Source organism: Cygnus atratus, chromosome 19, assembly GCF_013377495.2.
Source record: "Cygnus atratus isolate AKBS03 ecotype Queensland, Australia chromosome 19, CAtr_DNAZoo_HiC_assembly, whole genome shotgun sequence".
Lineage (NCBI taxonomy): Eukaryota > Metazoa > Chordata > Aves > Anseriformes > Anatidae > Cygnus > Cygnus atratus.
This window is the reverse complement of record NC_066380.1, coordinates 6,739,599-6,759,932: the sequence shown is the minus strand read 5'-3', so window position 1 is coordinate 6,759,932 and position 20,334 is coordinate 6,739,599. Positions and strand designations below refer to the sequence as shown.

Genomic DNA, 20,334 nt, shown 5'->3' with positions numbered 1-20,334 from the left:
GATGGAGAACTTGGAAATCGCTCGTTGTATCCTGCTGTGATTTCACGTTCACCTGGGTTTTGCTCCAGCTCTTTCCTTACCCGCCTCGCACGTCGTGGTGCTGTCTTCCCCCGCAGGGAGACGGTCTCGGCAGCTCCTTTCCCTGGCTTCTCACCTGTGCCTGAAGCTGCTTCCGTTAGCTTTGCCTTTCCCGTACAGTTGCTGTTAGTCCTTTCTGCTGTATTTGCCTCCGGCTCACGTGAGGACTTCACTCCAAAGGCACTGGTGCTCAAATCCAGCCTTTAGAGAGCCCGTGGGCATCTTCCTTCCCCTCGGGCGGGAGCGCAGAACTGAACTGGCAAGTATGGGGTTGGGGGTAGGTCCTTTGGTACCGTGGTTCCTTGGAGCGGCTCCGCTGGGAACCCAGAAGTTGATCTGTTGGTTGGTGGATGCGGTGACCTTCCCACTGGACCCTTGGTTAAAATGCTGGCAGTGAAGCATCCGAACAAGCCTTGTTTCAAACGACAAAGACTCCCTTAGTTCTCCTAGTGACGCAGTGCACGTCGTCCATCCCCGAGCCACTTTGCCATCGTCGCCGCTGCTGCCTGCCGTGCAACGCGCAGCGCCTGGCGGCTGGAGAATGCGGGGCTGGGTGCGGGGGGGGAGCCCTCCGGCTCTCGGGGCTGGCACTTGTGCCGCTCCGTGGTGTAAGCCGGGCAAAACAGAGGAACTGCAGTGAGGAGGGCTGCCTGCTGTCCTTTCCCTTCATTCTGGTCAGGGGAGACAAAAACCCCGCCGCGTAACTAAATTTCTGTATCCACAGAGCACTCGTACGCCGCCAGGTTAAGCTGTCCTGGGTTTTGATGCGGTTTTTTTATCCAGCCGTTTCCCAGTCCTGCATGGTGCTCCCCGAGGAAGATGGTCTCTCTCTCACCTCTCCTGCTTGAACTATGTTTCGGCTGAACCTCTCAGCACCCAGCTCAGATTTCTGCCTCTTCCTTGCTTCTGCTTTTTACCTGTGCCTGGCAGCAGGTAGAAAAGGATGGCGATGCAGCTTGCTTTAATAATACGTGCTGCGCTGAAGTGCCCGCTTGTAAGCCGTTATTTGGGGCCACCTACAGCTTTTGGATTGTAAATCGAAACCAGCTAATGGCTAGGTAAAGGCTCGCCTTCTATTATACGTATTTTCACCTCCCTTTATATTTTCCATGCTGTAAAGCAGCAATTAGGCCCTGTGCTTGTAGCAGGACCGCTGTGTTTGAGGGTGGTGTAAACCTCGGTGTGCTGGGAGCCCAGCGGTGTGACTGCTGGTTACGGGCCTGGCTCTCAGCAAATCCCTTTGGGAGGGGGATTTTCAGGTGGTTTCTTCAGGCCTTACCAAAGGTGTCTCTTCCGTTAGAGCTTTGCAGTAGATAACCAGGTTAAAACAGTAGCTGTCTTCTCCAGGACATAGCCCAGGATTGATCCAGACTGTGTGAGCTAAGGGGATGTCAGCAGTCCTCTGCAGGTTCTCCTGTGAAGACAGGCTGAGAGAGTTGGGGGTGTCCAGCCTGAAGAAGAGAAGGCTCCAGGGAGATGGGATCCAGGGAGATGTCACGGCAGCTTTTCAGTACTTAAAGGGGGTTACAAAAAAGGAGAGTGACTTTTTGCTCAGTCAGATAACGACAGGGCAAGTGGGAATGGCTTTTAACTCCAAGAAGGTAGATTTAGGTAAGATATTAGGAGGAAATTCTTTACTCAGAGGGTGGTGAGGTACCGGAACAGGCTGCCCAGAGAGGCTGTGGGTGCCCCATCCCTGGAGGTGTTCAAGGCCAGGCTGGGTGAGGCCATGGCCAACCTGATCTGGTGGGTGGCGTCCCTGCCGTGGCAGGGCTGGGACTGGGTGGGCTTTAGGGTGCTTCCAACCCAGGCCATTCTGGTTCTAATGGTGTGTGTCTGCAGCTGAAAGCAGAGCCAAGACACACGTGGAAAGAAATGCTGTAGGAGACGCATGGTGTTGCCCTTCAGATGCAATCTGTTGACCTGGTTTTGTGTTGTTTTTTTTTCCTTTCCCTGTGACTGAGGGAATGCCCTTGTACCTGCACCACCTTCCTCCCCAGAAGACCCCCTGCAGGAGTGCCGGGGTCCCTTCAAAGTCCGTTTGTCAGTCAGCTGCACTGTAAGTGAGTCCGAGCTGGGGATGGCCTCGTTGGCCTCCTTAAAACGCTGTTATCATTTTTGTGCCTGACGGTATTGAGACGTAGCTTCGGTGATGTTGCGCTGCCGCGTGAAGAGGTGAAGCAGCGAGGGGAGCGGGGCGCGCTGCCTGCCGCGAGCCGGCAGGGGTTAGTTCTGCTCGAGGGAGCTCACCCAGAGCCACCTCTGGGAGGCTGGGGGACGTGGGCGTGCGGGTTGGGCATCACAAAGAGGAGAGCTCGCCCTCACCCTTTGTGTAAATGAGGAGGAGGGGATGTGAATAAGCAGCTCTTTGTGCGCACTTATCTCTGTACCGTCTTGTTTAGCCCGAGGTTTGCCCACATCTGCTGCTGTGTACGAAACACCAGACTGAGATGCGTTGCTCTGCTGCAGTGTTTGGCGTTGGGAAGCTATTTTTGTTGTCTCTGCCCCCCCAGTAAGCCTGTAGGCTTTTTAGGATGTTTCGTACTTTTAGCTCTCTTACATATGGCTGCTGCCATAAAGCGAGAGCGAAGCAACTGCTCTTGTAAATGGGTCAGCCGGGCAAAATTGTTTCAGCGGGTTGTGTTAAAGCATCACACCCAGTTGGGCACAGCTCAGCTTTGAGGCTGTAAATAGAAGTTTTAGTCTCTTGTTGTGGTGTTTCAATAGCTAGGTTGCCTTGTGGGACAGACCCGCACTTGTCCTGGGTAGCGTGGCTCCTACACGTGGCCTTTTTCTAGAAGCGTTTCCCTGTGTGCTTGTTTTAGCAAAGTCTCAGTTAGCACCGTGGCTTTCTGTAACAGCGCTGCTCTGTCCGTGGCACTAAAATCGCAGTTGGTAAACATCTCTTCTATAAAATCTGTTCGTCGTGCCTTCCTCCGCCTGCCTCCAGAGCTGCAGGAAGGCTGCGCGTGAGACCTGAGCCCGGAGAGGTTTGTGGTTTTCACCAAGCACGCTGTTAGTTCTGCACGGGACGTAAAAGCAGATAAACCAGCGGGTTGCTGCTGTGCATTGCTCCCACGAGTTAGGTTCCTGCCACGCCAAAACATCTTCCCACTGCTCCCTGCCCAGTCCACCTTTGCTCTACGGGGACGGCGGTGGCCAGGGACACGGCGTGTGGTCCCTTCGGGCTCATCGCAGGGCTGGAGACAGGCAAGGAGCTCGCAGCTCCCTTTGGAGGTCCACTTTTCATAAAAGCTGGCGCAGGGTTGCGTTGGTTTATTCTGCGGTGGTATATTTAGGTCTGCAAGAGTAATTACATAGCTTTGAGTAAGTCTCGAGTCAGGAGAGGGCAAAGCTTAGCCTGGCAGGCATTCAGCCTTCTGGAAGGCTTTTTTTGCAAAATGCTACGGACAGCTTTTTTTAAAATGAAACTTCTGAAGACCCGTTGAATTGGCACCTAGTGCTTGGCATTGCTCTAATCTATTTCTGGCGCTTCAAATACAGAGTACGACTTAAAATTAGACACGTTTGGTTTAAAGCTGTTAGTTTCTGCTTTGCTTTTAGGTGCCCTGTGATTAGGATGGAAAGAAACACCTCTCTGTGCATCCCTCACCACGCTCCGGGTGTTCTGGAGCTAAATGCAAAACTGCTCCTCATCCGAGTCCCCTCTTTCTTCCTATTTTAGTCTTCTCTAATTACCATCCTGATGATAACTTGCTGGGAGGCGGATAGACAAAGCCCATTGCTTCACCCCATGCTGTCTCTTGAAAATGTGGAACTAATTTTTTACAGTTTGGCTCGAAACAATGCTGCTGCTTGCTTGTCTGATGGTACGGCCCCAGCCCCCACCCTGAAAAGCCACTCTGAAAAGACAAAAAAAACAAAAAAAAACACTGAAAGTCCTTGCTGAATGATTGTGAAACTGTGACTGGAAAGCAGCTCTGAATTTTATCTCAGTTCCATCCTGTGCAGCCCCCTCTGCGGGCACGCAAGGCCCCGAGCTCCGTGTGCACCTGCAGGCACGTCGGTCGTGGTGCTGCTCATCCCCAAATCCTCTGCTCGTCCCCTAATCGCCTCGGCCATGCTACCCACAGCAGTGTGGAAAGGCCGATGTATATTGTTAATAAGAAACAGGAGGTCTGTTAGCAGAGCTCGTGAAGCAGCTCTTTATTCCCAGTCAGGACTTCTTGCCCCATTTTTAAATCGTTAGCCTCCACTGGGCTTAGGCGCGTCCAGCAGATGCTGAATCAGAGCTGCTTTGTAATGCAAAGAGAAGTCACGAGTAGGAAAACTCGCACGCTGGAGGGGCTCCTGCACATCGGACGGGTGAGGCAGGGAGCTGGGATCACCGTCCACAGCACGCCGTGCCAAAGCTCGGCCGCCTGTGGCATGGGGTATGGTGCTGGGATCTGTGCTTGTAGCAAGGGGCTGTCGTGCCCAGCAGGAGAAGAGTAACGCTGCCGACATGCCTGGTGTCTTCTGCGTCCCATACGCCATCCTTGCAGATCTGAAGCATGTGGGTTTGCAACATTATCCTATTCTCTTGAATGCTTTTCTCTTCTGAGTCTGAATTCTCCTTCCTCCAGGTCATTTGAGTTACGCTATGTCAGGTTCAAGGCACCTCAGGTTTGAAACTTACCTTGGCTGGTTTGGTGAATATTTTATTACGGGTAAAGCCTCTTTAATCCCTGTGGAAATGTATCTCCTCTTCTCCTGCCTGAAGGAGTTGGACTGAGCTGAGTGGAGCAATGAGAACCAGACCTCATCTTGAATTAATCCCAAATTCAAAGGTATTCTCGGCACTTAGATGTCTGGTATTTCAATGACTTCCATCGCCAGCAAGGAGCTGGAGTTCACCGCCTTGAAGGGATCGCGGCCTTCTGTTTTCCCTCCTTTTACACAGGGAAGACCAGCCCTGATCTACACTACAGAGGATTACAGGGTTTAGTTATTTGTCACCTGCCACGTTTGTGGCCCCTGCTGTTCCCTTTAGCCCACACACTGAAGTCCCACAGAAAGTTTCGAGGACTGGCAGGGACCTGCTGGCTCAGGACCCGCTCCCTGGCATCCTGTCGCGTTACTTTCACCTCAGGGTTGTGGAAGGGGCTGCAGGGCTGTGCTCTGGTGTCTGCTCCATCCTTCCCAGCAGCAGGCGATACCAAGACTGGTCTCGTTTCCCTTCCCACCAGTCTCTCCGGCTTTCCTGTGCCCGGTTTGGGTGGTGGGAAGCTTCCCTTTCCCTGCTAATGCAAACAGGGTTTTTGGTGCCCTTGCTCCTTTGTCCTGTGCCGAGAGAAGAGCTGTATGCAAACTTCCTAGCTCAGAGCTGCCTCCCCCCAGCCTCGTTACTTTGAGCACTTAATTGGCTGGGGGCCAGGGGCTGGGCTTTAACTGGATCAGATAACCGGATCAGATCCTCGTCGAGGATCGCTTGGTACCCAGGGCCTCGCAAAAGGCCCCCCGCACCTCCTTCCCCTGCCCCTTTGAACCTGCGGTCTTCAAGAGATAAAGCTCGGCTTCCTCGGAGGGCCTTGTGGAGCCCAAACCCTACCTGAAGCAGCTCCTGTGCTTGGAGAGGAGCCTCCTCCTCCTCATCTTCCTCCTGTGGCTTCACCCTGTGCCTGAGTTGCAGCCTCAACTCTGTGGCCGGTGCTCAGGGCCAGGCAGCGAGAGCGGCGCGAGGGACGCAGGCTCCTCTTCGCCTCGGGCTCTTCTCGTGTGGCCTGGTCCCGTCTGCCTGCATCCACCGGCGTTTCCACCTCTTCGTGTCCTCCCTCGAGCTGGCTGTTCTCCCGGGCTCAGTCCCAGCGAACAGAGCAGGGTGGGAAGTACACTCTGTCCGGGACAGAAAGCACCTTTACTGCGCAGGAGGCTGCACAAAACGGGCGTTGTAGGAAGATAAGCTTGGAAACCTTCAGCCCAGTTGAGTTACAGAGCCTGGGTCTGTCCAGGCTGGACAATAGAGGAGCTAAACCAGCTGAGCAGGAAACGTCGAAGGGCTTGGGAGAGTTTAAGGCAAATGCTGATGAGATGATTAGCCTACCCTGTAACCTAGATGCGTTTTTATCTGCATTGGCCAGTGAAATTGCTTGCTGCTAACGTAACAGCCTTTGTATGGTGCCCTTTTGGGTGGTGTGGGTCAAGTTAGGTTGTAGAGGATCTTTGCAGACTGTGTTCCCAGTCAAAGACAACAACTGGGATTGATTTGGCTTTGTACCTTCATTTGAAGGCGATTTTTTTGCTTTCTCACAGAGAGGAAGTGCAGGAAAACTGTGTCCGCTGGAGAAAGAAATTCACCTTCGTGTGCAAAATGAGTGCCAACCCCGCCACAGGGCTCCTGGACCCCTGCATCTGCCGAGTATCTGTGCGTAAGGTGAGCGTCCAGCTTCTGCTTCTGGCAGGTACCACCTGTGTCTTGGTGTTGGTTCCGAGCTGCTTTTTTGGCAGCAAGAATTGCAGTGGTGGGAAGGGAGGATTTTTAGGGCTAAGACAGAAACGAAATGGAGCTCGCCTCTCCAGCAAGGGTGCTTGACCGAGGGTGGGAGGGAGCAGGGTGTTGGTACAGAAGTTTGTGAAATCCTGAGACCAAATTCCAGGATTGAGTAACGACTTTCCCCATGTTTCCCCAGCGCAGATAATAGCTTCTTTTCCTGTTTGTTTTGTCTCCCATTATAGGAGCTGAAGGGCGGAAAAACCTACTCCAAGGTAAGACAGAGTAAAGAAAGGGCAAATGTGTCAGAGTGGTGATGGTTTTGTCTGCTGTTCGTGCTCTGTGCCCATTAGAAAGCAGTGGCTGAACGGTCAGAACACAGCATAGCTGCTGCGAGAGGCAGTCTGGAGAGGCACTCGTTAGTTCTTCGGCCTGAATTAAGTGATTTCCCAAAAAAAAAAAACTTACTTACTGGGACAGGATCCAGATTGCACTGGATGTGGATTTGAGAAGGGGGTTGGGAAGATGTTCTGCATGTCCTCAAACTTTGGGGAAGTTCTGAGTCAGATGTGAACTTTCTGGCTTCTGGCAACGTCTTGCTAATAAAGAAATACAGACTTGAGTTACTGTGCTCTCCCAAACACAGTAACCATCTGTGGCTGGGGTAGGCACCTCGCTGCGCTGTGAGCGCAGGCAGAAACCTACAGCAGAAATCGCTGTTTTCCAGGGCACAGGAGGTACTGAGGCAAGAAACAAGCTGATCATCAGGGACATTAGTTTTTTGTTTTGTTACACGCACACTCGCCCCACTCCTTTTCTTGCTCGGGCTGTGGGAGAGACAATGGGCTGGATGCCACCCCTTCTCTTTGTGCTGGAACAAGAGACAATGTTGGCTTAGGAGCTGAGTTCGCACAGAGCCCGAAACTATGTTTGTTTGAAAATGAGTCACTGGTGCTAGTTTCTAATAAACAGATGTTCAGGTCACGCAGAACCTTGTAAGAATTTCTTCTAATCAATATCCTTCCTGAGACCGTGGGTCTAAAAAGCTTTGAGAGGAGAGCTGCACTCACACCTAGGTACCGCTGTGCCCTGTGGCAGAGGGCAGTGGTGCTGCCCACACTGTTCCTTTTTTTGTGGCTAACGTGAGGACGCTGTCTCTAGGGCCATCGGTTTCTCTCTCACTAAATTTACGCTGAGGGGGAGGTTATTCCTCCGTCCTGCAGAGCTGCCTGTCCGGGGAGCATGGCGTAGCTGGAGGAAGAGGTGTGTCTGTGAGGTGTAAATGCATCGGCCTCTTCCTCCTCGATGCCCGTCCTGAAGCTTCCCACAGTATTTGGAAATGTGGAATTAAAGGAAGCTCAAAGGCAGTCTCTGTGGTGGAGTTAACCTGGGCTCTTATTCAGGTCGTGTTGTAACCTACGTCCCCTTCACTCGGTCCGCAGTTGCGTTTAGAGGCGTGTTAAGAGATTTAATTGCTCCAGCCCAAAATCAGAGGCCAAAACTCAAGTACTCGTCTTCTCTTGAGCTGAGGCCTTGCTTGGTCTCCTGTGAAGAAGTGGAATGAGTCGCATGCATGCACGTGGTCCCTCAGTGCCTTCCCGCAGCTCTCTCCAGCCAGGCTGGACTCCTGGAATTGAGGAATGACCCGTGTGGAGGTGAGGGGTGTCATACCAGGCAGGGTGGTTGGGCTTTGCAGTCTTGGTCTGTGGACCAGGCTTGTTCAGACTCCTTTCCAGGCAGATTGTTGTGACAGAATCGAGTTACTTGGTATCCCTAATGTTTGTAGCAGCAGTCTGTTTGTGTTCATTCCTAAACAAGTCCTCACCTTCTCAAACTGCGTTTGCTCAGCAACTCCCCTGATCGTTGGAGGTGCGGCCGAGTGCCCTCTCTACCTGGTCCCCCTTCAGTAGGGTAAGAGCAGTGGAGCTGTTTGTGCTCAGGACAGAGTTTCCATAGACTTGTGTACCTTTGGTTTGACGTTAATGTCACCTCGGTGTCAGGGGTTATGGAGCGGAAACCAGCAGGAAGGACTGATAAAGCGGAAACTCTTTCCCCAAGCTGGAAGAAACACCATCAGCTGGCTGGAAAACTGAGGAAACTATTGGGAAAGGTTACATATGAAAACATCCTCTTGTTAAGGGATCCTTCCTCTATATACTGGGAGTCTGCTTCCTGAGGAGGGCTTGTGACCTCAGCACTCAGCGTGGGTGCTTGGAGTCCCGTCCCACATCTGTCCTCTGATGCCCATCTCCTCAGCGAGGCCGTCGGCTCCGTTACCGCTTCGGTGCGGGACGGGGGGTCTGGGTCCAGGCCCTTCAAGTGCCCTCTTCTTCTTCCAGTGGGGCTGGGCCGTATCTCGTCTGTCCTCCATTTCGGTTGCTCTGATGTGTTGCATTGCACATGGCTTTCTCCTCCCCAGTTTCTCTCTGAAAGATAAAAAGTCTCTACTTTTTTCATCATTGCTGAAGATTCAGCAAAAACATAACCCTCGGCACTGCGAGAGAGAGGAACACCTGCAGCAGGAACTGGAGAAACACTCGAGTTAAGGGAATCCTTATGAAAGGAGAAGAGAGGGAGCAAAGTTAGGTTATGTTTTTCTTCCTTCCTTTTGTTGAAGAAAGGTTCCTGTTCTGTCTCACTTTTTATTTGCCATCAACACTTGTTCCCCTTTGAGAATGGGACAGAGGACAAAAGGTACCATAATCTTGTTGCTGTCATCCCTTGAATCATCTTTTGCAGGCTGTGGTTTAGACTTTTGATGTGGAATGATGGGAGCAGTCCTGATGTGGAACGATGTTCATACAACAGGGACTGGTTTGGGCTGTAACTCCATATCAGCTGCCACAGCTGAGAGCACCGCGTTTCCGTAGCCTGGTGCCAGTCTGAGGCTCGTGGTTCAGTTCTGTCATTCAGGTGTCAACGCCAGGGCTGGAGAATTGTACCGTAATGCACAAAATAACAGCTGGGTATGGGCATTTGCTTGTCCACCTTCTCTCCGTGTTCTTGTGGAAGCCGACCTGTACGCTGAAGTGATGCTGACTTTCTGTGCTGGGGCTGTTTGGTCAAATTTGGGATACAGCATCTCTTTCTGGGCAGGGCAGGTGAGACACAACTGACTTATTGCCAAAATTCTGAGTAAAAGAAGCTGTAACTTTTTTCATTTGGGAAAGCACTGTATTCCTACACCAGGAATTAGAGCAGAAGAGCAAAACTGCTCTTCACTGTGTTTGTGCTCCAGAGGCATCGATACCCGCTTTGAATTTGCCTCTAATCTTTAATTTTGTCACCTTCCCTATTTATTTTCTCTTTGTTCAAGAAAGTTTGGAGAGCTGATAACTAAATCTCTGCAGACATTTCTCTTCCTCCTGCCTGCCAAACGTACCACTAGCTAGTTAAATCGTGGAGATGCTGAGGAAGCTTTGCTACAGGAGATGCGCAGCCCAGCAGCTGGAGCTGTGGCAGTAGGGCACACGCATGGCCCTATGGCTCTCCATTCCCAGCTTGCGGTGCTGCAAGGCTCCGTTCTGTGGTTCAGGACAGTGTCGCTTTCCTCCGTAACAATATCCTTTCATCTCCCGGTTCGCATGCTCCGCTGCACTCTGGGATGGCCCGACACAAAGAGTGCCTTATTATGTTTGTGTATGTGTGATTCTGTATTTTCCACATCGGTGACCTAGTGCCTTCCATGTCCTTGGTTATGCAACTGCTGCAGGCTGGTTAACGCTGTCCTGGCCAGCACCACTGCTCTTTTCCTCCCTTGCACAGGGCTGACGTCCCGCAGAGCGTTCACCTGGCTGGGGATGAGGAAGGCGACCCTTCCCACCCCCAGCTCTAAGGGGTCTCTACACCCCATCTCTGCGTGTATGGCTTGCGTTTCTGCCCTGACTCACAGAGGTGCTGTCCTCCTCTGGTCTGGGTGACACTGCATATCCCCTTATTGAAGTCTTTTTTTGTTTCTTTGTTCTCTCCCCTTCCCCTCCATTGTTTTCGTGGCTACAGCTGGGCTTCGCTGATCTAAATCTGGCAGAATTTGCGGGCTCTGGATCCACTGTCCGTTGCTGCTTGCTGGAAGGATACGACACCAAGAACACGCGACAGGACAACTCCATCCTAAAGGTATGGCAGCTGGTTCTGCCACAGTGGAAATCCTGCTGTTGAATAAAAAAAATCACAGCCAGAGTGCAGTGCTGAGCCTCAAAGAAGATCCTGTTATGCACAGAGAGAGGGTTCTGCTTTTATGCTGCTGGTCTGAGCAGGGAAGTTTGATGTTATCACAGTTGCCCTTTGATGTCTCGGCATCCATTTGGCCAAGCGATAACCCTCGATAATATTTTTTATCATCAGAGAAAGCATGAGCTTGGGGGGAAAATAAAGTCTGAAGTGCATTGTCAGGGTTGCCAGGCTGGTGTCCTGCTGAGCCCCTACAGCTTGGAGCCATTGATGCCTGTGCTTGGGAAAGGGAGGGAATAACTTGCTAAATCCCTGGAGCTGATCTCCTTTAGAGAGGAACTGGGTCTCATGAATCTTTACACCTAGCCCTTGACCTCCTGGCTGTTGCGAAGTGAGGTGCTCGCAGCGGCAGGATGGCTAACTACAGGCCTTGTCCCCTCTCTCCAGGTCACCATCGGGATGTCCTTGCTCTCGGGGGACCCCTGCTTCAAAACGTGAGTTTCTGGGTACTCGCCCTGTTCTGGGGAGACTGAGACTCCTGTTGCTTTTGCAGTCTTCTGTTGGAGGCTGAAATTGCTGGGGAGGAGGAGGAGATGTCCTTGAGATAAGGAAGTATGGGGGAAAGCTTGAAAATGATGGTCTAGATTGTTGGATCAGCCAGCGTAGTTATAGCAAGACTGTGCTTTTGGTTGGTCTGTTCTCTGCTGTTGTTTCCCAGCTATAAAAAGGAAGAGTCTGCTGTAGGGTGGGGGAATTCTGAATTTCAGTGCCAGTGGTAACGTCAGCTAGTGATAGGAGATGTGAAGGGTGACCTGCAAGGGCTGCTAAAGTCTGTGTCAGTTTTCACTCCTGCTCTGTGAGATGGGATGGCAGGGGGAAGTATTTTCAAATTTCCCGTTGAAACTCAAACCTGATTTCCAAATCTCTTGTATCCTTCTGAAGGACTGGGTTGTATCTCTTTTCCCTTCTTCTGGGGGAAGAAACAGTCTTGTTGTGCATAGGGTGTTTTGGTTTTTTTCCTCCTAGTGTCATTGAGTTTTGGAAACTAACGGACGTTGATAAAGAACTTTGTGTTTTACACGAGGGACAGTTTCTCATAGCTCTGGGGTTGGTTTCGATGACCTCCAAGAAGGGAAAGGTCAATGAAGAAAACAGTCTTGGAAATTACCATGTTTCAGCACATAGCACTCAAAATAAAGATGTTGAATTGAAATAGCAACAAAAATAATGCGAGGCTGAAGCATTTTAATTCTCTCTTTCTTCTGCAGGATCCTAGGATCATAATTTGTATTGATTAGTAGAGAAACTGCAATCATACGCATCTCTTATTTTTTTAAAATCCATTGTAGCAAGAAAGAATAAATGCAGCAGAGCTAGAGAGCACTTTTGTTGCTCCGCTAATTGTTGGGGAATCAATTAACAAATATAGCAGTGACATGTGCCTTTATACTGCAGTGATCCCAGCCAGTGTGCAGCAAGGTGTGTAACTGCTGCAGGACTGCCCTGCCCTGTGCTGATAGAATATTTCCTGCTGACTCCCAGCAGTGTGGGAGAAGAAAGCTTTACCTTAAGGTCACGTCTCGTAGCAGTAACGTTCTGGGCTAAACGGTCTAATTTTAGGAGCTGGCTTCGAGTACATCAGTGAGCTCACGTTGTTATAAAAAGCTGCCTAATTTGTATTTTGTGAATGCCTTTTCACAGTGCAGCAATGTTTGCGAGCCTTTCAAACAGTGACTGCAGTGCTGTCAGATTCGGAAAAAATTATGCTTCAGAAGGAAACTTTGAGCATCTTAAATCCTAACCTTTTAACGGTAATAGATGCTTTAACAGATGTTTCCAGCCTAGGTTACTAGGATTAGTTTCAATGATAAACATCGTCAGCCATCGCTTCAATTTGACAAAAATACCTGTTGCTTTTTCATTGTGGAATCAAACCCCACTGTTAGTACCTGGAAATTATACAGAATTGAGTATAAATATCAATTTAATGTAAGTGGGGTCAGTCTGAAAGTCAAACCTCCCTATTTTCTTGCAGGATTTTTGCAGTCATCCCCATTTTTTCTTTATATGGTGATGATGTGCAAATGTCTAAAAATGGAAACTTTGCATGTAGAATAGTCCTTGAGCAGGAGAGCTGTTGAGAAATGACACTCGTTAGAGGATTAGGCAGGAATTAAGCTGTGCTGGGAAGTCACTCCTGAATGTGCTCGCCGAGCACTCGCTTTCTGCAGCACCCGGAGGAACCTTCCCCTCCTGGGTGTCGTGCAGGAGGGGAGAGCAGGCTGCTCGCCCGACCCGACAGCCGCAGCAGCAGCGGTGGGCTTGACTGAGGCAGCAGGGGCCTTATCAACCTGGGAAAGCAAGTCCCCGAAGTACCTGGCTGTGTGTAAATCACCGCTAACAGGGTTAGGGAGGTGGTCTTTTTTTGGGTGGTTGCTCCCCCCCCTCCCCCCCACGCCTCAGGAAGGTGTGCTGGGGGTCTCCTGTGACCTTTGTAGCCGTCTGGCTGCCGTAAGAAATGGTTTTAGCTCTTTATTCTTTCTCCCAAACTATTCAATGGTCCCCTCGTGTAGCATCTTCCCTCACTCACCTCAGAGCTCCAAGTGAGACAAATGAAAGTTTGGCTTTCTCACTCCTCACTTAAAAAGCGTGGTATAATCCATTACTTACAGCTCAGGCTTCAGGCTATAGGGAAGTTAGGGCTCCAGCAGGAATATTAACTTTGCCACGCTGCACATGCCGTGGCTGTGACCCAAAAACCGTCCTGGAGGAAGGGAGTGGGCTCAGGCGCTTGCAGTTCTGTCCTGGAGTCAGCATTTGCAGAGGGATGTTGGGAGCACGCAGAACAACCAGAAAAATAATTCTGACAGCTGGAAAAATACTTTAGTCTCACTAAAAAGTAGTTTAATCATCAGTTAAAAAACGGAAAGGTCACTCGATGGTTGTAAAATGCTCTCATAGGGGTGCTGGGATAAAAGGCTTCTCTCTGACCCGGGTCAGAAAGGTGTAGCAGGATGGTGCTGGGATTTCGAGCTGGCTGAAAACAAGCTGGTTCCTGTTTGTGAGGCCGACTGGCTGCTGGAACACATGTTGGGGGAAAAGGGCAGCTCTGGATAATTTCCTGGAGGATAGTGCAGTTGTCCTGTACGAATGACTGAGTGGTTGCTTTTTGCCTTAGTTTACCTCAACCTTGCTTTTCCTTGTAATCAGCAGTTTGTAAAGTGCTAGCTCCGCAGTCTGGATGCGTTATGGATTAGGGAAGACCCAACTCTTGGGGTTGGGAGCAAATGTCACGCTGTGCTGTAGCCTGGGGGGCTGCCAGTCCTTCCTTGGGGAGCTGGGGGGGCCTCGTGGCGCAGCGAGAGCACCCCGTGCGATGGGACGATCCCTGATCCCTGCCCTGCACCTCGTAACCCTCTTCTTTTCTGCTTACAGGCCGCCTTCCACAGCCAAATCCATCACCATTCCGGGGCAGGACTCCACCCTGCAGCTCACCTGCAAGGGCGAGGGAACCACAAGCAGCAACAGCACTTCAGCCCCAATTGGCTCTCTGCGTCAGAGCAAGCCGCGAGCAACCATCCTCAGCTCGGGTAGGAATGCCCATCCCCGAGCCATGCAGCGCCTGGGTCTGCCTGCACACTTTCTTCCTTCTCCCAGCAATTACAAGCACAGATTTTTTTAATTTTTCATGATTTCCCAAACAAATCCTCACCTCTTTACTCGCTTAAGAAAATTAAGAAAAACAAAGATATCTATTAAGTGGAACTGAGGAGGGGGAGCATGAATCTTTGCCGCATGCATACTTGTGTTGGTGGAGATAAAGCAATTAGTTCTTTTAGCCATGGATTTAATAATCCATGTGTCGCGCTCATCCCTGCCTTCCATTGTGTTCAGTGGCACTTAACATTGTTCTCCGCTCAGCTATTCTGGTGCTCGAGCTTATCTTCTTGAAAAGTTCCTCCGAAGGTTTTAGAGGCTGGTTTAAGGTCTGATGGCCTTGTTCCAGCTGCTGATGTGGAGTTCTTTGGCTTCTGTGTGAGCCCATTTCCAAGGACACTGCATTCTCCCATTGCTTTTTTTTTCCTTCCCTGCACACTCCCAATGTGCAGGCAGGCACACTGCACCAAAATAGCACTGTCACATCGCCTCACACTTAGCACAGTGTGCAAGTGCTGTTCTTAAAAAGCTGGCAGATGTTACACTGGGGCGCTTTTGGATAAACTTGCTGCAAGAGAGGCAAGATGGGGCAAGAGCAAAGAAGCAGAGGTTATCCTGAGGTTTCGGTGCCAAGTTCAGATGTGATTTAAATGCTAAATGGCATGGACTCTCACAAGTAATGGCAGGAGAAAAGTAATAACAGGAGAAGCACTCAAATGGAAATTATAACGCTTTACTGATAGTGGCCGTTTGCTTCCATGGTGTTAGCTGTTCACAGTTAAAAGTATTAAATTTCAGACACTAACTGTCCTTCTGGGTCCTTCAAGGCCCTAAAGATGCCTGTTAATTCAGGCACCGGATGCTAGAATTAGTGATTAGAGCTTGACAGAGAAGCTTGTTGTTGTCTTCCCTACTTCCAAGGTGCTTGTAAGCGATGTGCTAGCCTGTACAACGGGCTTCTGCCAAGAGGCTTGCACTTTCCTTAATCTGGTGTCCTAGGCAGCGGGCAACATGCTGGCTTGGTTGTGGTGTAACCGGAGCGCCTTGTTTCTCAGCAGGTGTCCCAGAAGAACCCGATCAGAATCTGTCCAGCCCCGAGGAAGTCTTCCACTCAGGGCACTCGCGGAACTCCAGCTACGCCAGCCAGCAGTCCAAGATCTCTGGTAACTGTTGATCTGTGTGGTTCTGCCAGCAGTGACCCCATCCCTTTTTCCTTCTTGCAGCGAGCTCTTGTGAGAGCAGTTTGCAGCCATCTCTCTTACCCAGCCCTGTAATAGCAGAGTTTCCTGTTTAGTCTCTGCAGATGAGTTCACAGATGCGTGCATAAACCTCAGTATCTGGGAACAGAACTGCTGGTCTGAGGCTGCCCTGCCTGTTAGCTGTGCTGCCAGGAAGGAGGAAAAAACTGGTTTGTAACCACTCTGCCTTTGCAGGTTACAGCACAGAGCACTCCCGTTCTTCTAGCATGTCCGACCTGACCCACCGCCGCAACACCTCCACCAGCAGCAGCGCGTCCGGAGGGCTCAGTATGACGGTGGAGTGCCCCGAGGGAGAGCGCGACCACAAACTAGAGAAGCCGCCCCGGCCCCCCAGACCAGCTCTTCTGCTGGACAGACCCTCTCGGTAGGTAACTGGTGCAAAGCCCCCTTGGGAAGGAGAGACAGAATCTACTCCTTGGTCTTCAAGCAGCAGTAAATTGGAAGTAATCACTAGGAGGGAGGCCGTTGCTCAAAGAAGCAAGAGAGTATCTGAAAGTCTGTCTTGAAAGGCTGAGTAAGTTTTTTCCTTTTATTTTTCCTCCCCAGGAGGAAAAAGGATTCAGTGGAGAGTCATCCAACCCGAGTGGATGACACCAGGATTGATGCAGATGATATAGTGGAGAAGATAATGCAGAGTCAGGACTTCACAGATGTCAGCAATACTGAAGGTGAGAGGATGAGTCTCAGAGGGGAGGTCTTGGCTATTCCTTTAGAAAGGCTGCCAAGCTTTTACAGAGCGAGATCTGATCTGTTGTAGACTCCCTTCCCCACTTGACAGTATTTTCTTTCAGTGCTTGCTAGGTGTTTCTGCGGTAGGTAAAGAAACCACGTGGATTTGAGAGCTGCGCATCAATTTGCAAACAGTGCTTGCCACTGTTCTTCTGCAACGCACAGCAGAGGTTGAACAGGAGCTTAAACATACAAGATGAGAGGGAAGAAATACCAGTTCTTCAGGGCCTTCGTTCCAGGGTCAACCCAAGGGTGTTTGTTAAAGTAGGAGGCCACAGCTGGAGCAAAAATGGCACGTCTTGGCAAAAGGATGGGAAAAGAGATGGGTCACGGTGTGCTGGTGTTAGGGTCTGAGAGAGCCAAAGGAGTTTTCTCCTTTGCAGCCACAGCATTTGTTAAGAGAAAATTAATATCATCACTGCATTTATTTTAATCTTCCAATTTAGCCTAGAAATCAATCTCATATCCTTTATCTAGTGTGTTTTTTTCAGTAAGTTTTAAACCTGAGCCTAACTTCTTGTTAGTACTTCTACAGATTACTGTTAGTCACCTTAAATCACTGGATATGGTATCAGATCATATGGGGATCTCCACCTCACTCAGCATGAGTTTAAACCAGGCTGAATATAGCCACCTTTTACCAGCAGAACAGGCTGAATTTCTTTTCCAGTAACGAGTGTACAAAAGCAGCATGGGAGCCCCACAGTTTACCTGTTTAGATGTATTAAAGCCGACCCAAAAACTTACATCAGTGGAATTGCCTTGAAAGAAGCAGCCAGAGGAATGTCATCGCATTCATTTCTCTGCTTTTACTCTTCCAAAACTCAATGTTGTGCTTGATTTGTACATGAGGCTCCTTTTTAAAGCAAGAAGAGTTCCCGGGGGCCCTGTTACTATGGGAACACCAGAAAGTGTGCATGCGGATTCACAGAAATACATTTGTTCCTGTTCCGAACGTTGTGTAACGCGGCTGGGAGAGGAGCACCTGGCAACCAGCGGTAGCTCTGGATTTTGATACCTGCTTCCTTTTCTATCTGCAGATAGCAACCTGAGGTTGTTTGTGAGCAGAGACGGAACAACTACACTGAGCGGTATTCAGCTGGGAAACAGGTAGGTTTCCTGCAAGCCTGCAGACAACGAGGCTCCGGAGAAATTAGTTAGCTGTTTGTACCCAGGAAACTTTCACCTTTGTTACGGGAGAGATTTCTAAACACCACGTGCTGTACGGTGGCTTTATTCCCACATTAACGCCCCCAGGTGTCATGGTGACAGGCTGCAGCTGCACTGGAGTGTAAGTGCAGTTGTCAGTAGAAGCTCATAGGGATAATTTGATCCCAGTTGCTAGATCCAAGAGCCAGAAGTAAGTGAGGAGTAAAAGGACAAAATGGTAGAGGTTGGTTCCTGTTTGTTTCCGCACCCGACCGAAGGCAGGGAGCTTTGCCTCCTGCTGGACTACAGCAAAACTGCAGCAGCTTGTTCTATTGTCCCTTCTCCCTGCCCCCTCCATCCGTGTCAAGGGCTTTTTCTCTTGTGAAAGACTTCTGGACAAATAAAACTTTGTCTTGCTGCAATAGCCCTTGATGCCATGCATTGGCCGGTCGCGTTTGCGAAGCTTTATAGCACCTTTGTAGGAAGAAAAGCAATAATGGCGAATACAAAGATGTGTCAGGTCGGTGGTAAAATTGGAAGCAGAGCCAGGAACACTGGCTCTTTGCACAGTATGCTCCCTCCCCAGCCCCTTTCCTCTGCCTTCTAGAAGGATTTATGTGTTACACCCAGCTCTTTCAAGTGCTCTAGTGTTGGCTTGCCACGTAGCTGTCTGTTTTGTGTTATGTGAGTTGACGTCTCGCCAGACTGAGTCGTTATTTTCAGTATTTCGTGTGAGGTTAGAGGGCGATGTTCATGAGCAGAGAGCTCTGAATAAAGACTTGTTTGCTCTAAGTGACTGAGGAAAATAACCTGGCTTTCTCGTCCTCTTCCCCTCTGCCTCCTCAGGGTCTCGTCTGGAGTTTACGAGCCAGTGGTGATTGAAACCCACTAAATGTGAAGAACAGGGTAGAGCTGCTGGAAACAGGCCCCCTACCCGGTCCGCTGCCACATGGATGCCAACCTTTACCTCTCTTCATGCAGCATTCCAGAAGGGATTTCTCCACGCCCCTCCCCGTACATTTGCACTGCAGAACTACTCCGAGACCACTCCAGACCGTGCACTTTCCCTGTCGGCAGTACCCTCCTCCACTTCCCAGTTCTTCCAGTGCCTGCCCTCCCCTGTTCCCAAGCAGACGCCAGGTGTCTGTTGGATGTATCCTTAGTCCTAGAGGACGTTGCTCTTCTGCACCCCTCATTCCACCCGTCCATTCGCAACAGGGGACGTCTCAGCTTTGTCTCCCCAAAACATTGGGTTATACCACTGTGAACTCTTCAAACCACTGGGGGAGGGGGAAGCCATTGTAACCAAACCAAGAGCTGCTTGTTGGTGACACGGCGGAAGGGCCGCTTGCGGGATGCTTTATACATTGACTCTGCAAGGGAGCATCACCTTCCAAGGCAACAGTTTTACTGAACGAGGTATGCTGTGGTGTGCACTTCACCTGGCTACCGTCAGATCCCCAAACAGCTTCGTATAGGAAATATCTCCCGAAAGTGCATTTCAGAAAATTACTGCAATCCAGATGGGAGCTGATTAAATGGTTAAATGCTTGTTATACCACTAACTGCATCGTGCCCTTCCACTGCTGGGCATGGAAGGGCAGTGCTCACCTATTAGCATTACCAGGAGCACTTTAGAGGTTCCAGATTTTACCTGGAGGAGGCTTATACTTGCTTTTCCAGGGTTATAATCCACGTTTGCTGGACTGATTCAGCAAATAGTTACTGTTGGAGCTTGGAATACAAAACCTCTTTTTTTTTTTTGGCTCAGGAAGGGAGCTGCCCTTCTTGGACTGTGAAAAGATTCTCGTTATCTGACGGCCCTCCCTGGGCCGTGCAGTTATCTGCAGCGGTCTCTCTGGTGGTGGTGGTAACAATTGCCTCTCTCGGCCTGGGCCAGTACGGGAGTCGGTGTTGGTTGGCCTTTCTTGACCTGTCAGCAGGGATCTACGCCTGAGCTGGTTCCTTTTGGGGCTGGGGAGAAGTAGGGCAAGATGAAGCCCCCGTCTTTGCCTTCAGAGGTAGGACGGGTGTTTCCTGCTGCGTTAGCCACAGCAGCCGTTCCTACCTGCTCCGTGGCGAGTCAGCTCTGACAAGGCTTCAAACTCTTTTTCTGGTTGATCCTTCAATTGTTCCTCTTTGGGTTTTTCTGCAGTTGTTTGACACTTGAGCTGCCTCCTTGCAGCGTGTGGCAGAGGTGTCAGTCCCTTTCAGCTCCCACTGATAGATTCTCCTGGCAGCTGCGTTGCAGACGAGGATCTCTGCAGACTCCAGCCGCGGGCTGTGCTTGCAGCCCTTCCTGTACAGAGACTCGTGGCCTGTAAGCTATTTCTGTGTAGTGCCCTTTCCTCTTTTGCCGGTGTACTGTAGTAGCACTCAGCAGCCATGCACTTTGAGTAACGGCGCGCTCCTGGCCCCGCCGGGAGCGTGCCCTCCTCTGACACACGTGTGCGTGCACACTCACGGGCACACACCTGCCCCGCTCAGCAAGGAAAGACTTGTAATTGATCACGTTGTTGTTCAAACTTAGTTATTGTAAAGCCTTCTTAAAAAGAAAAAAAAAAAAAAAAAAGGATTAATAGTGGTCTCTGTGGCCAGAATGCATGCAGATGAGCTACTGGAAAAGGGAATTTGGCAGAACGAGAGATGAGGAATGAAAGGGCCTTGATTTTAATTTTTCTTGTTTTTTTTTGCCCTGCTAGCTAAGGATGGCTGCATGGGGAGGGTGTTAGGCAGAGTGGCAAAGCCATACAGCTGCTTACTCTGTTTTGATGGTTCCTGTCCTCAAGTCCAGAGGTTTCTTTCTGTGTTTGGACAGACCACACGTAGGATATGGATCTTTTTCACCCCTTTTGCTTCAAA

The 20,334-nt window shown here is 50.3% G+C and overlaps 1 protein-coding gene across 5 annotated transcripts in view; it reads left to right on the top strand.

Annotated features, from left to right (window-relative positions):
* EEIG1 (estrogen-induced osteoclastogenesis regulator 1) overlaps positions 1-20,015 on the top strand; it is a 33,458-nt gene extending 13,443 nt beyond the window's left edge. For 4 of the 5 annotated variants that reach the window (XM_035555282.2, XM_035555285.2, XM_035555286.2 and 1 more), the window contains 10 exons: positions 6,331-6,451; positions 6,754-6,783; positions 10,508-10,624; positions 11,126-11,172; positions 14,114-14,268; positions 15,391-15,498; positions 15,769-15,958; positions 16,141-16,262; positions 17,364-17,433; positions 18,319-20,015. In XM_035555282.2, coding sequence (XP_035411175.1) covers positions 6,331-6,451; positions 6,754-6,783; positions 10,508-10,624; positions 11,126-11,172; positions 14,114-14,268; positions 15,391-15,498; positions 15,769-15,958; positions 16,141-16,262; positions 17,364-17,433; positions 18,319-18,364 — 1,006 coding nt within the window. In that variant the 3' untranslated portion in view covers positions 18,365-20,015. The remainder of the gene's footprint in view (positions 1-6,330; positions 6,452-6,753; positions 6,784-10,507; positions 10,625-11,125; positions 11,173-14,113; positions 14,269-15,390; positions 15,499-15,768; positions 15,959-16,140; positions 16,263-17,363; positions 17,434-18,318) is intronic. The other variant, XM_035555284.2, reaches the window with a different exon arrangement.
* The last annotated feature ends 319 nt before the right edge of the window (positions 20,016-20,334 follow it).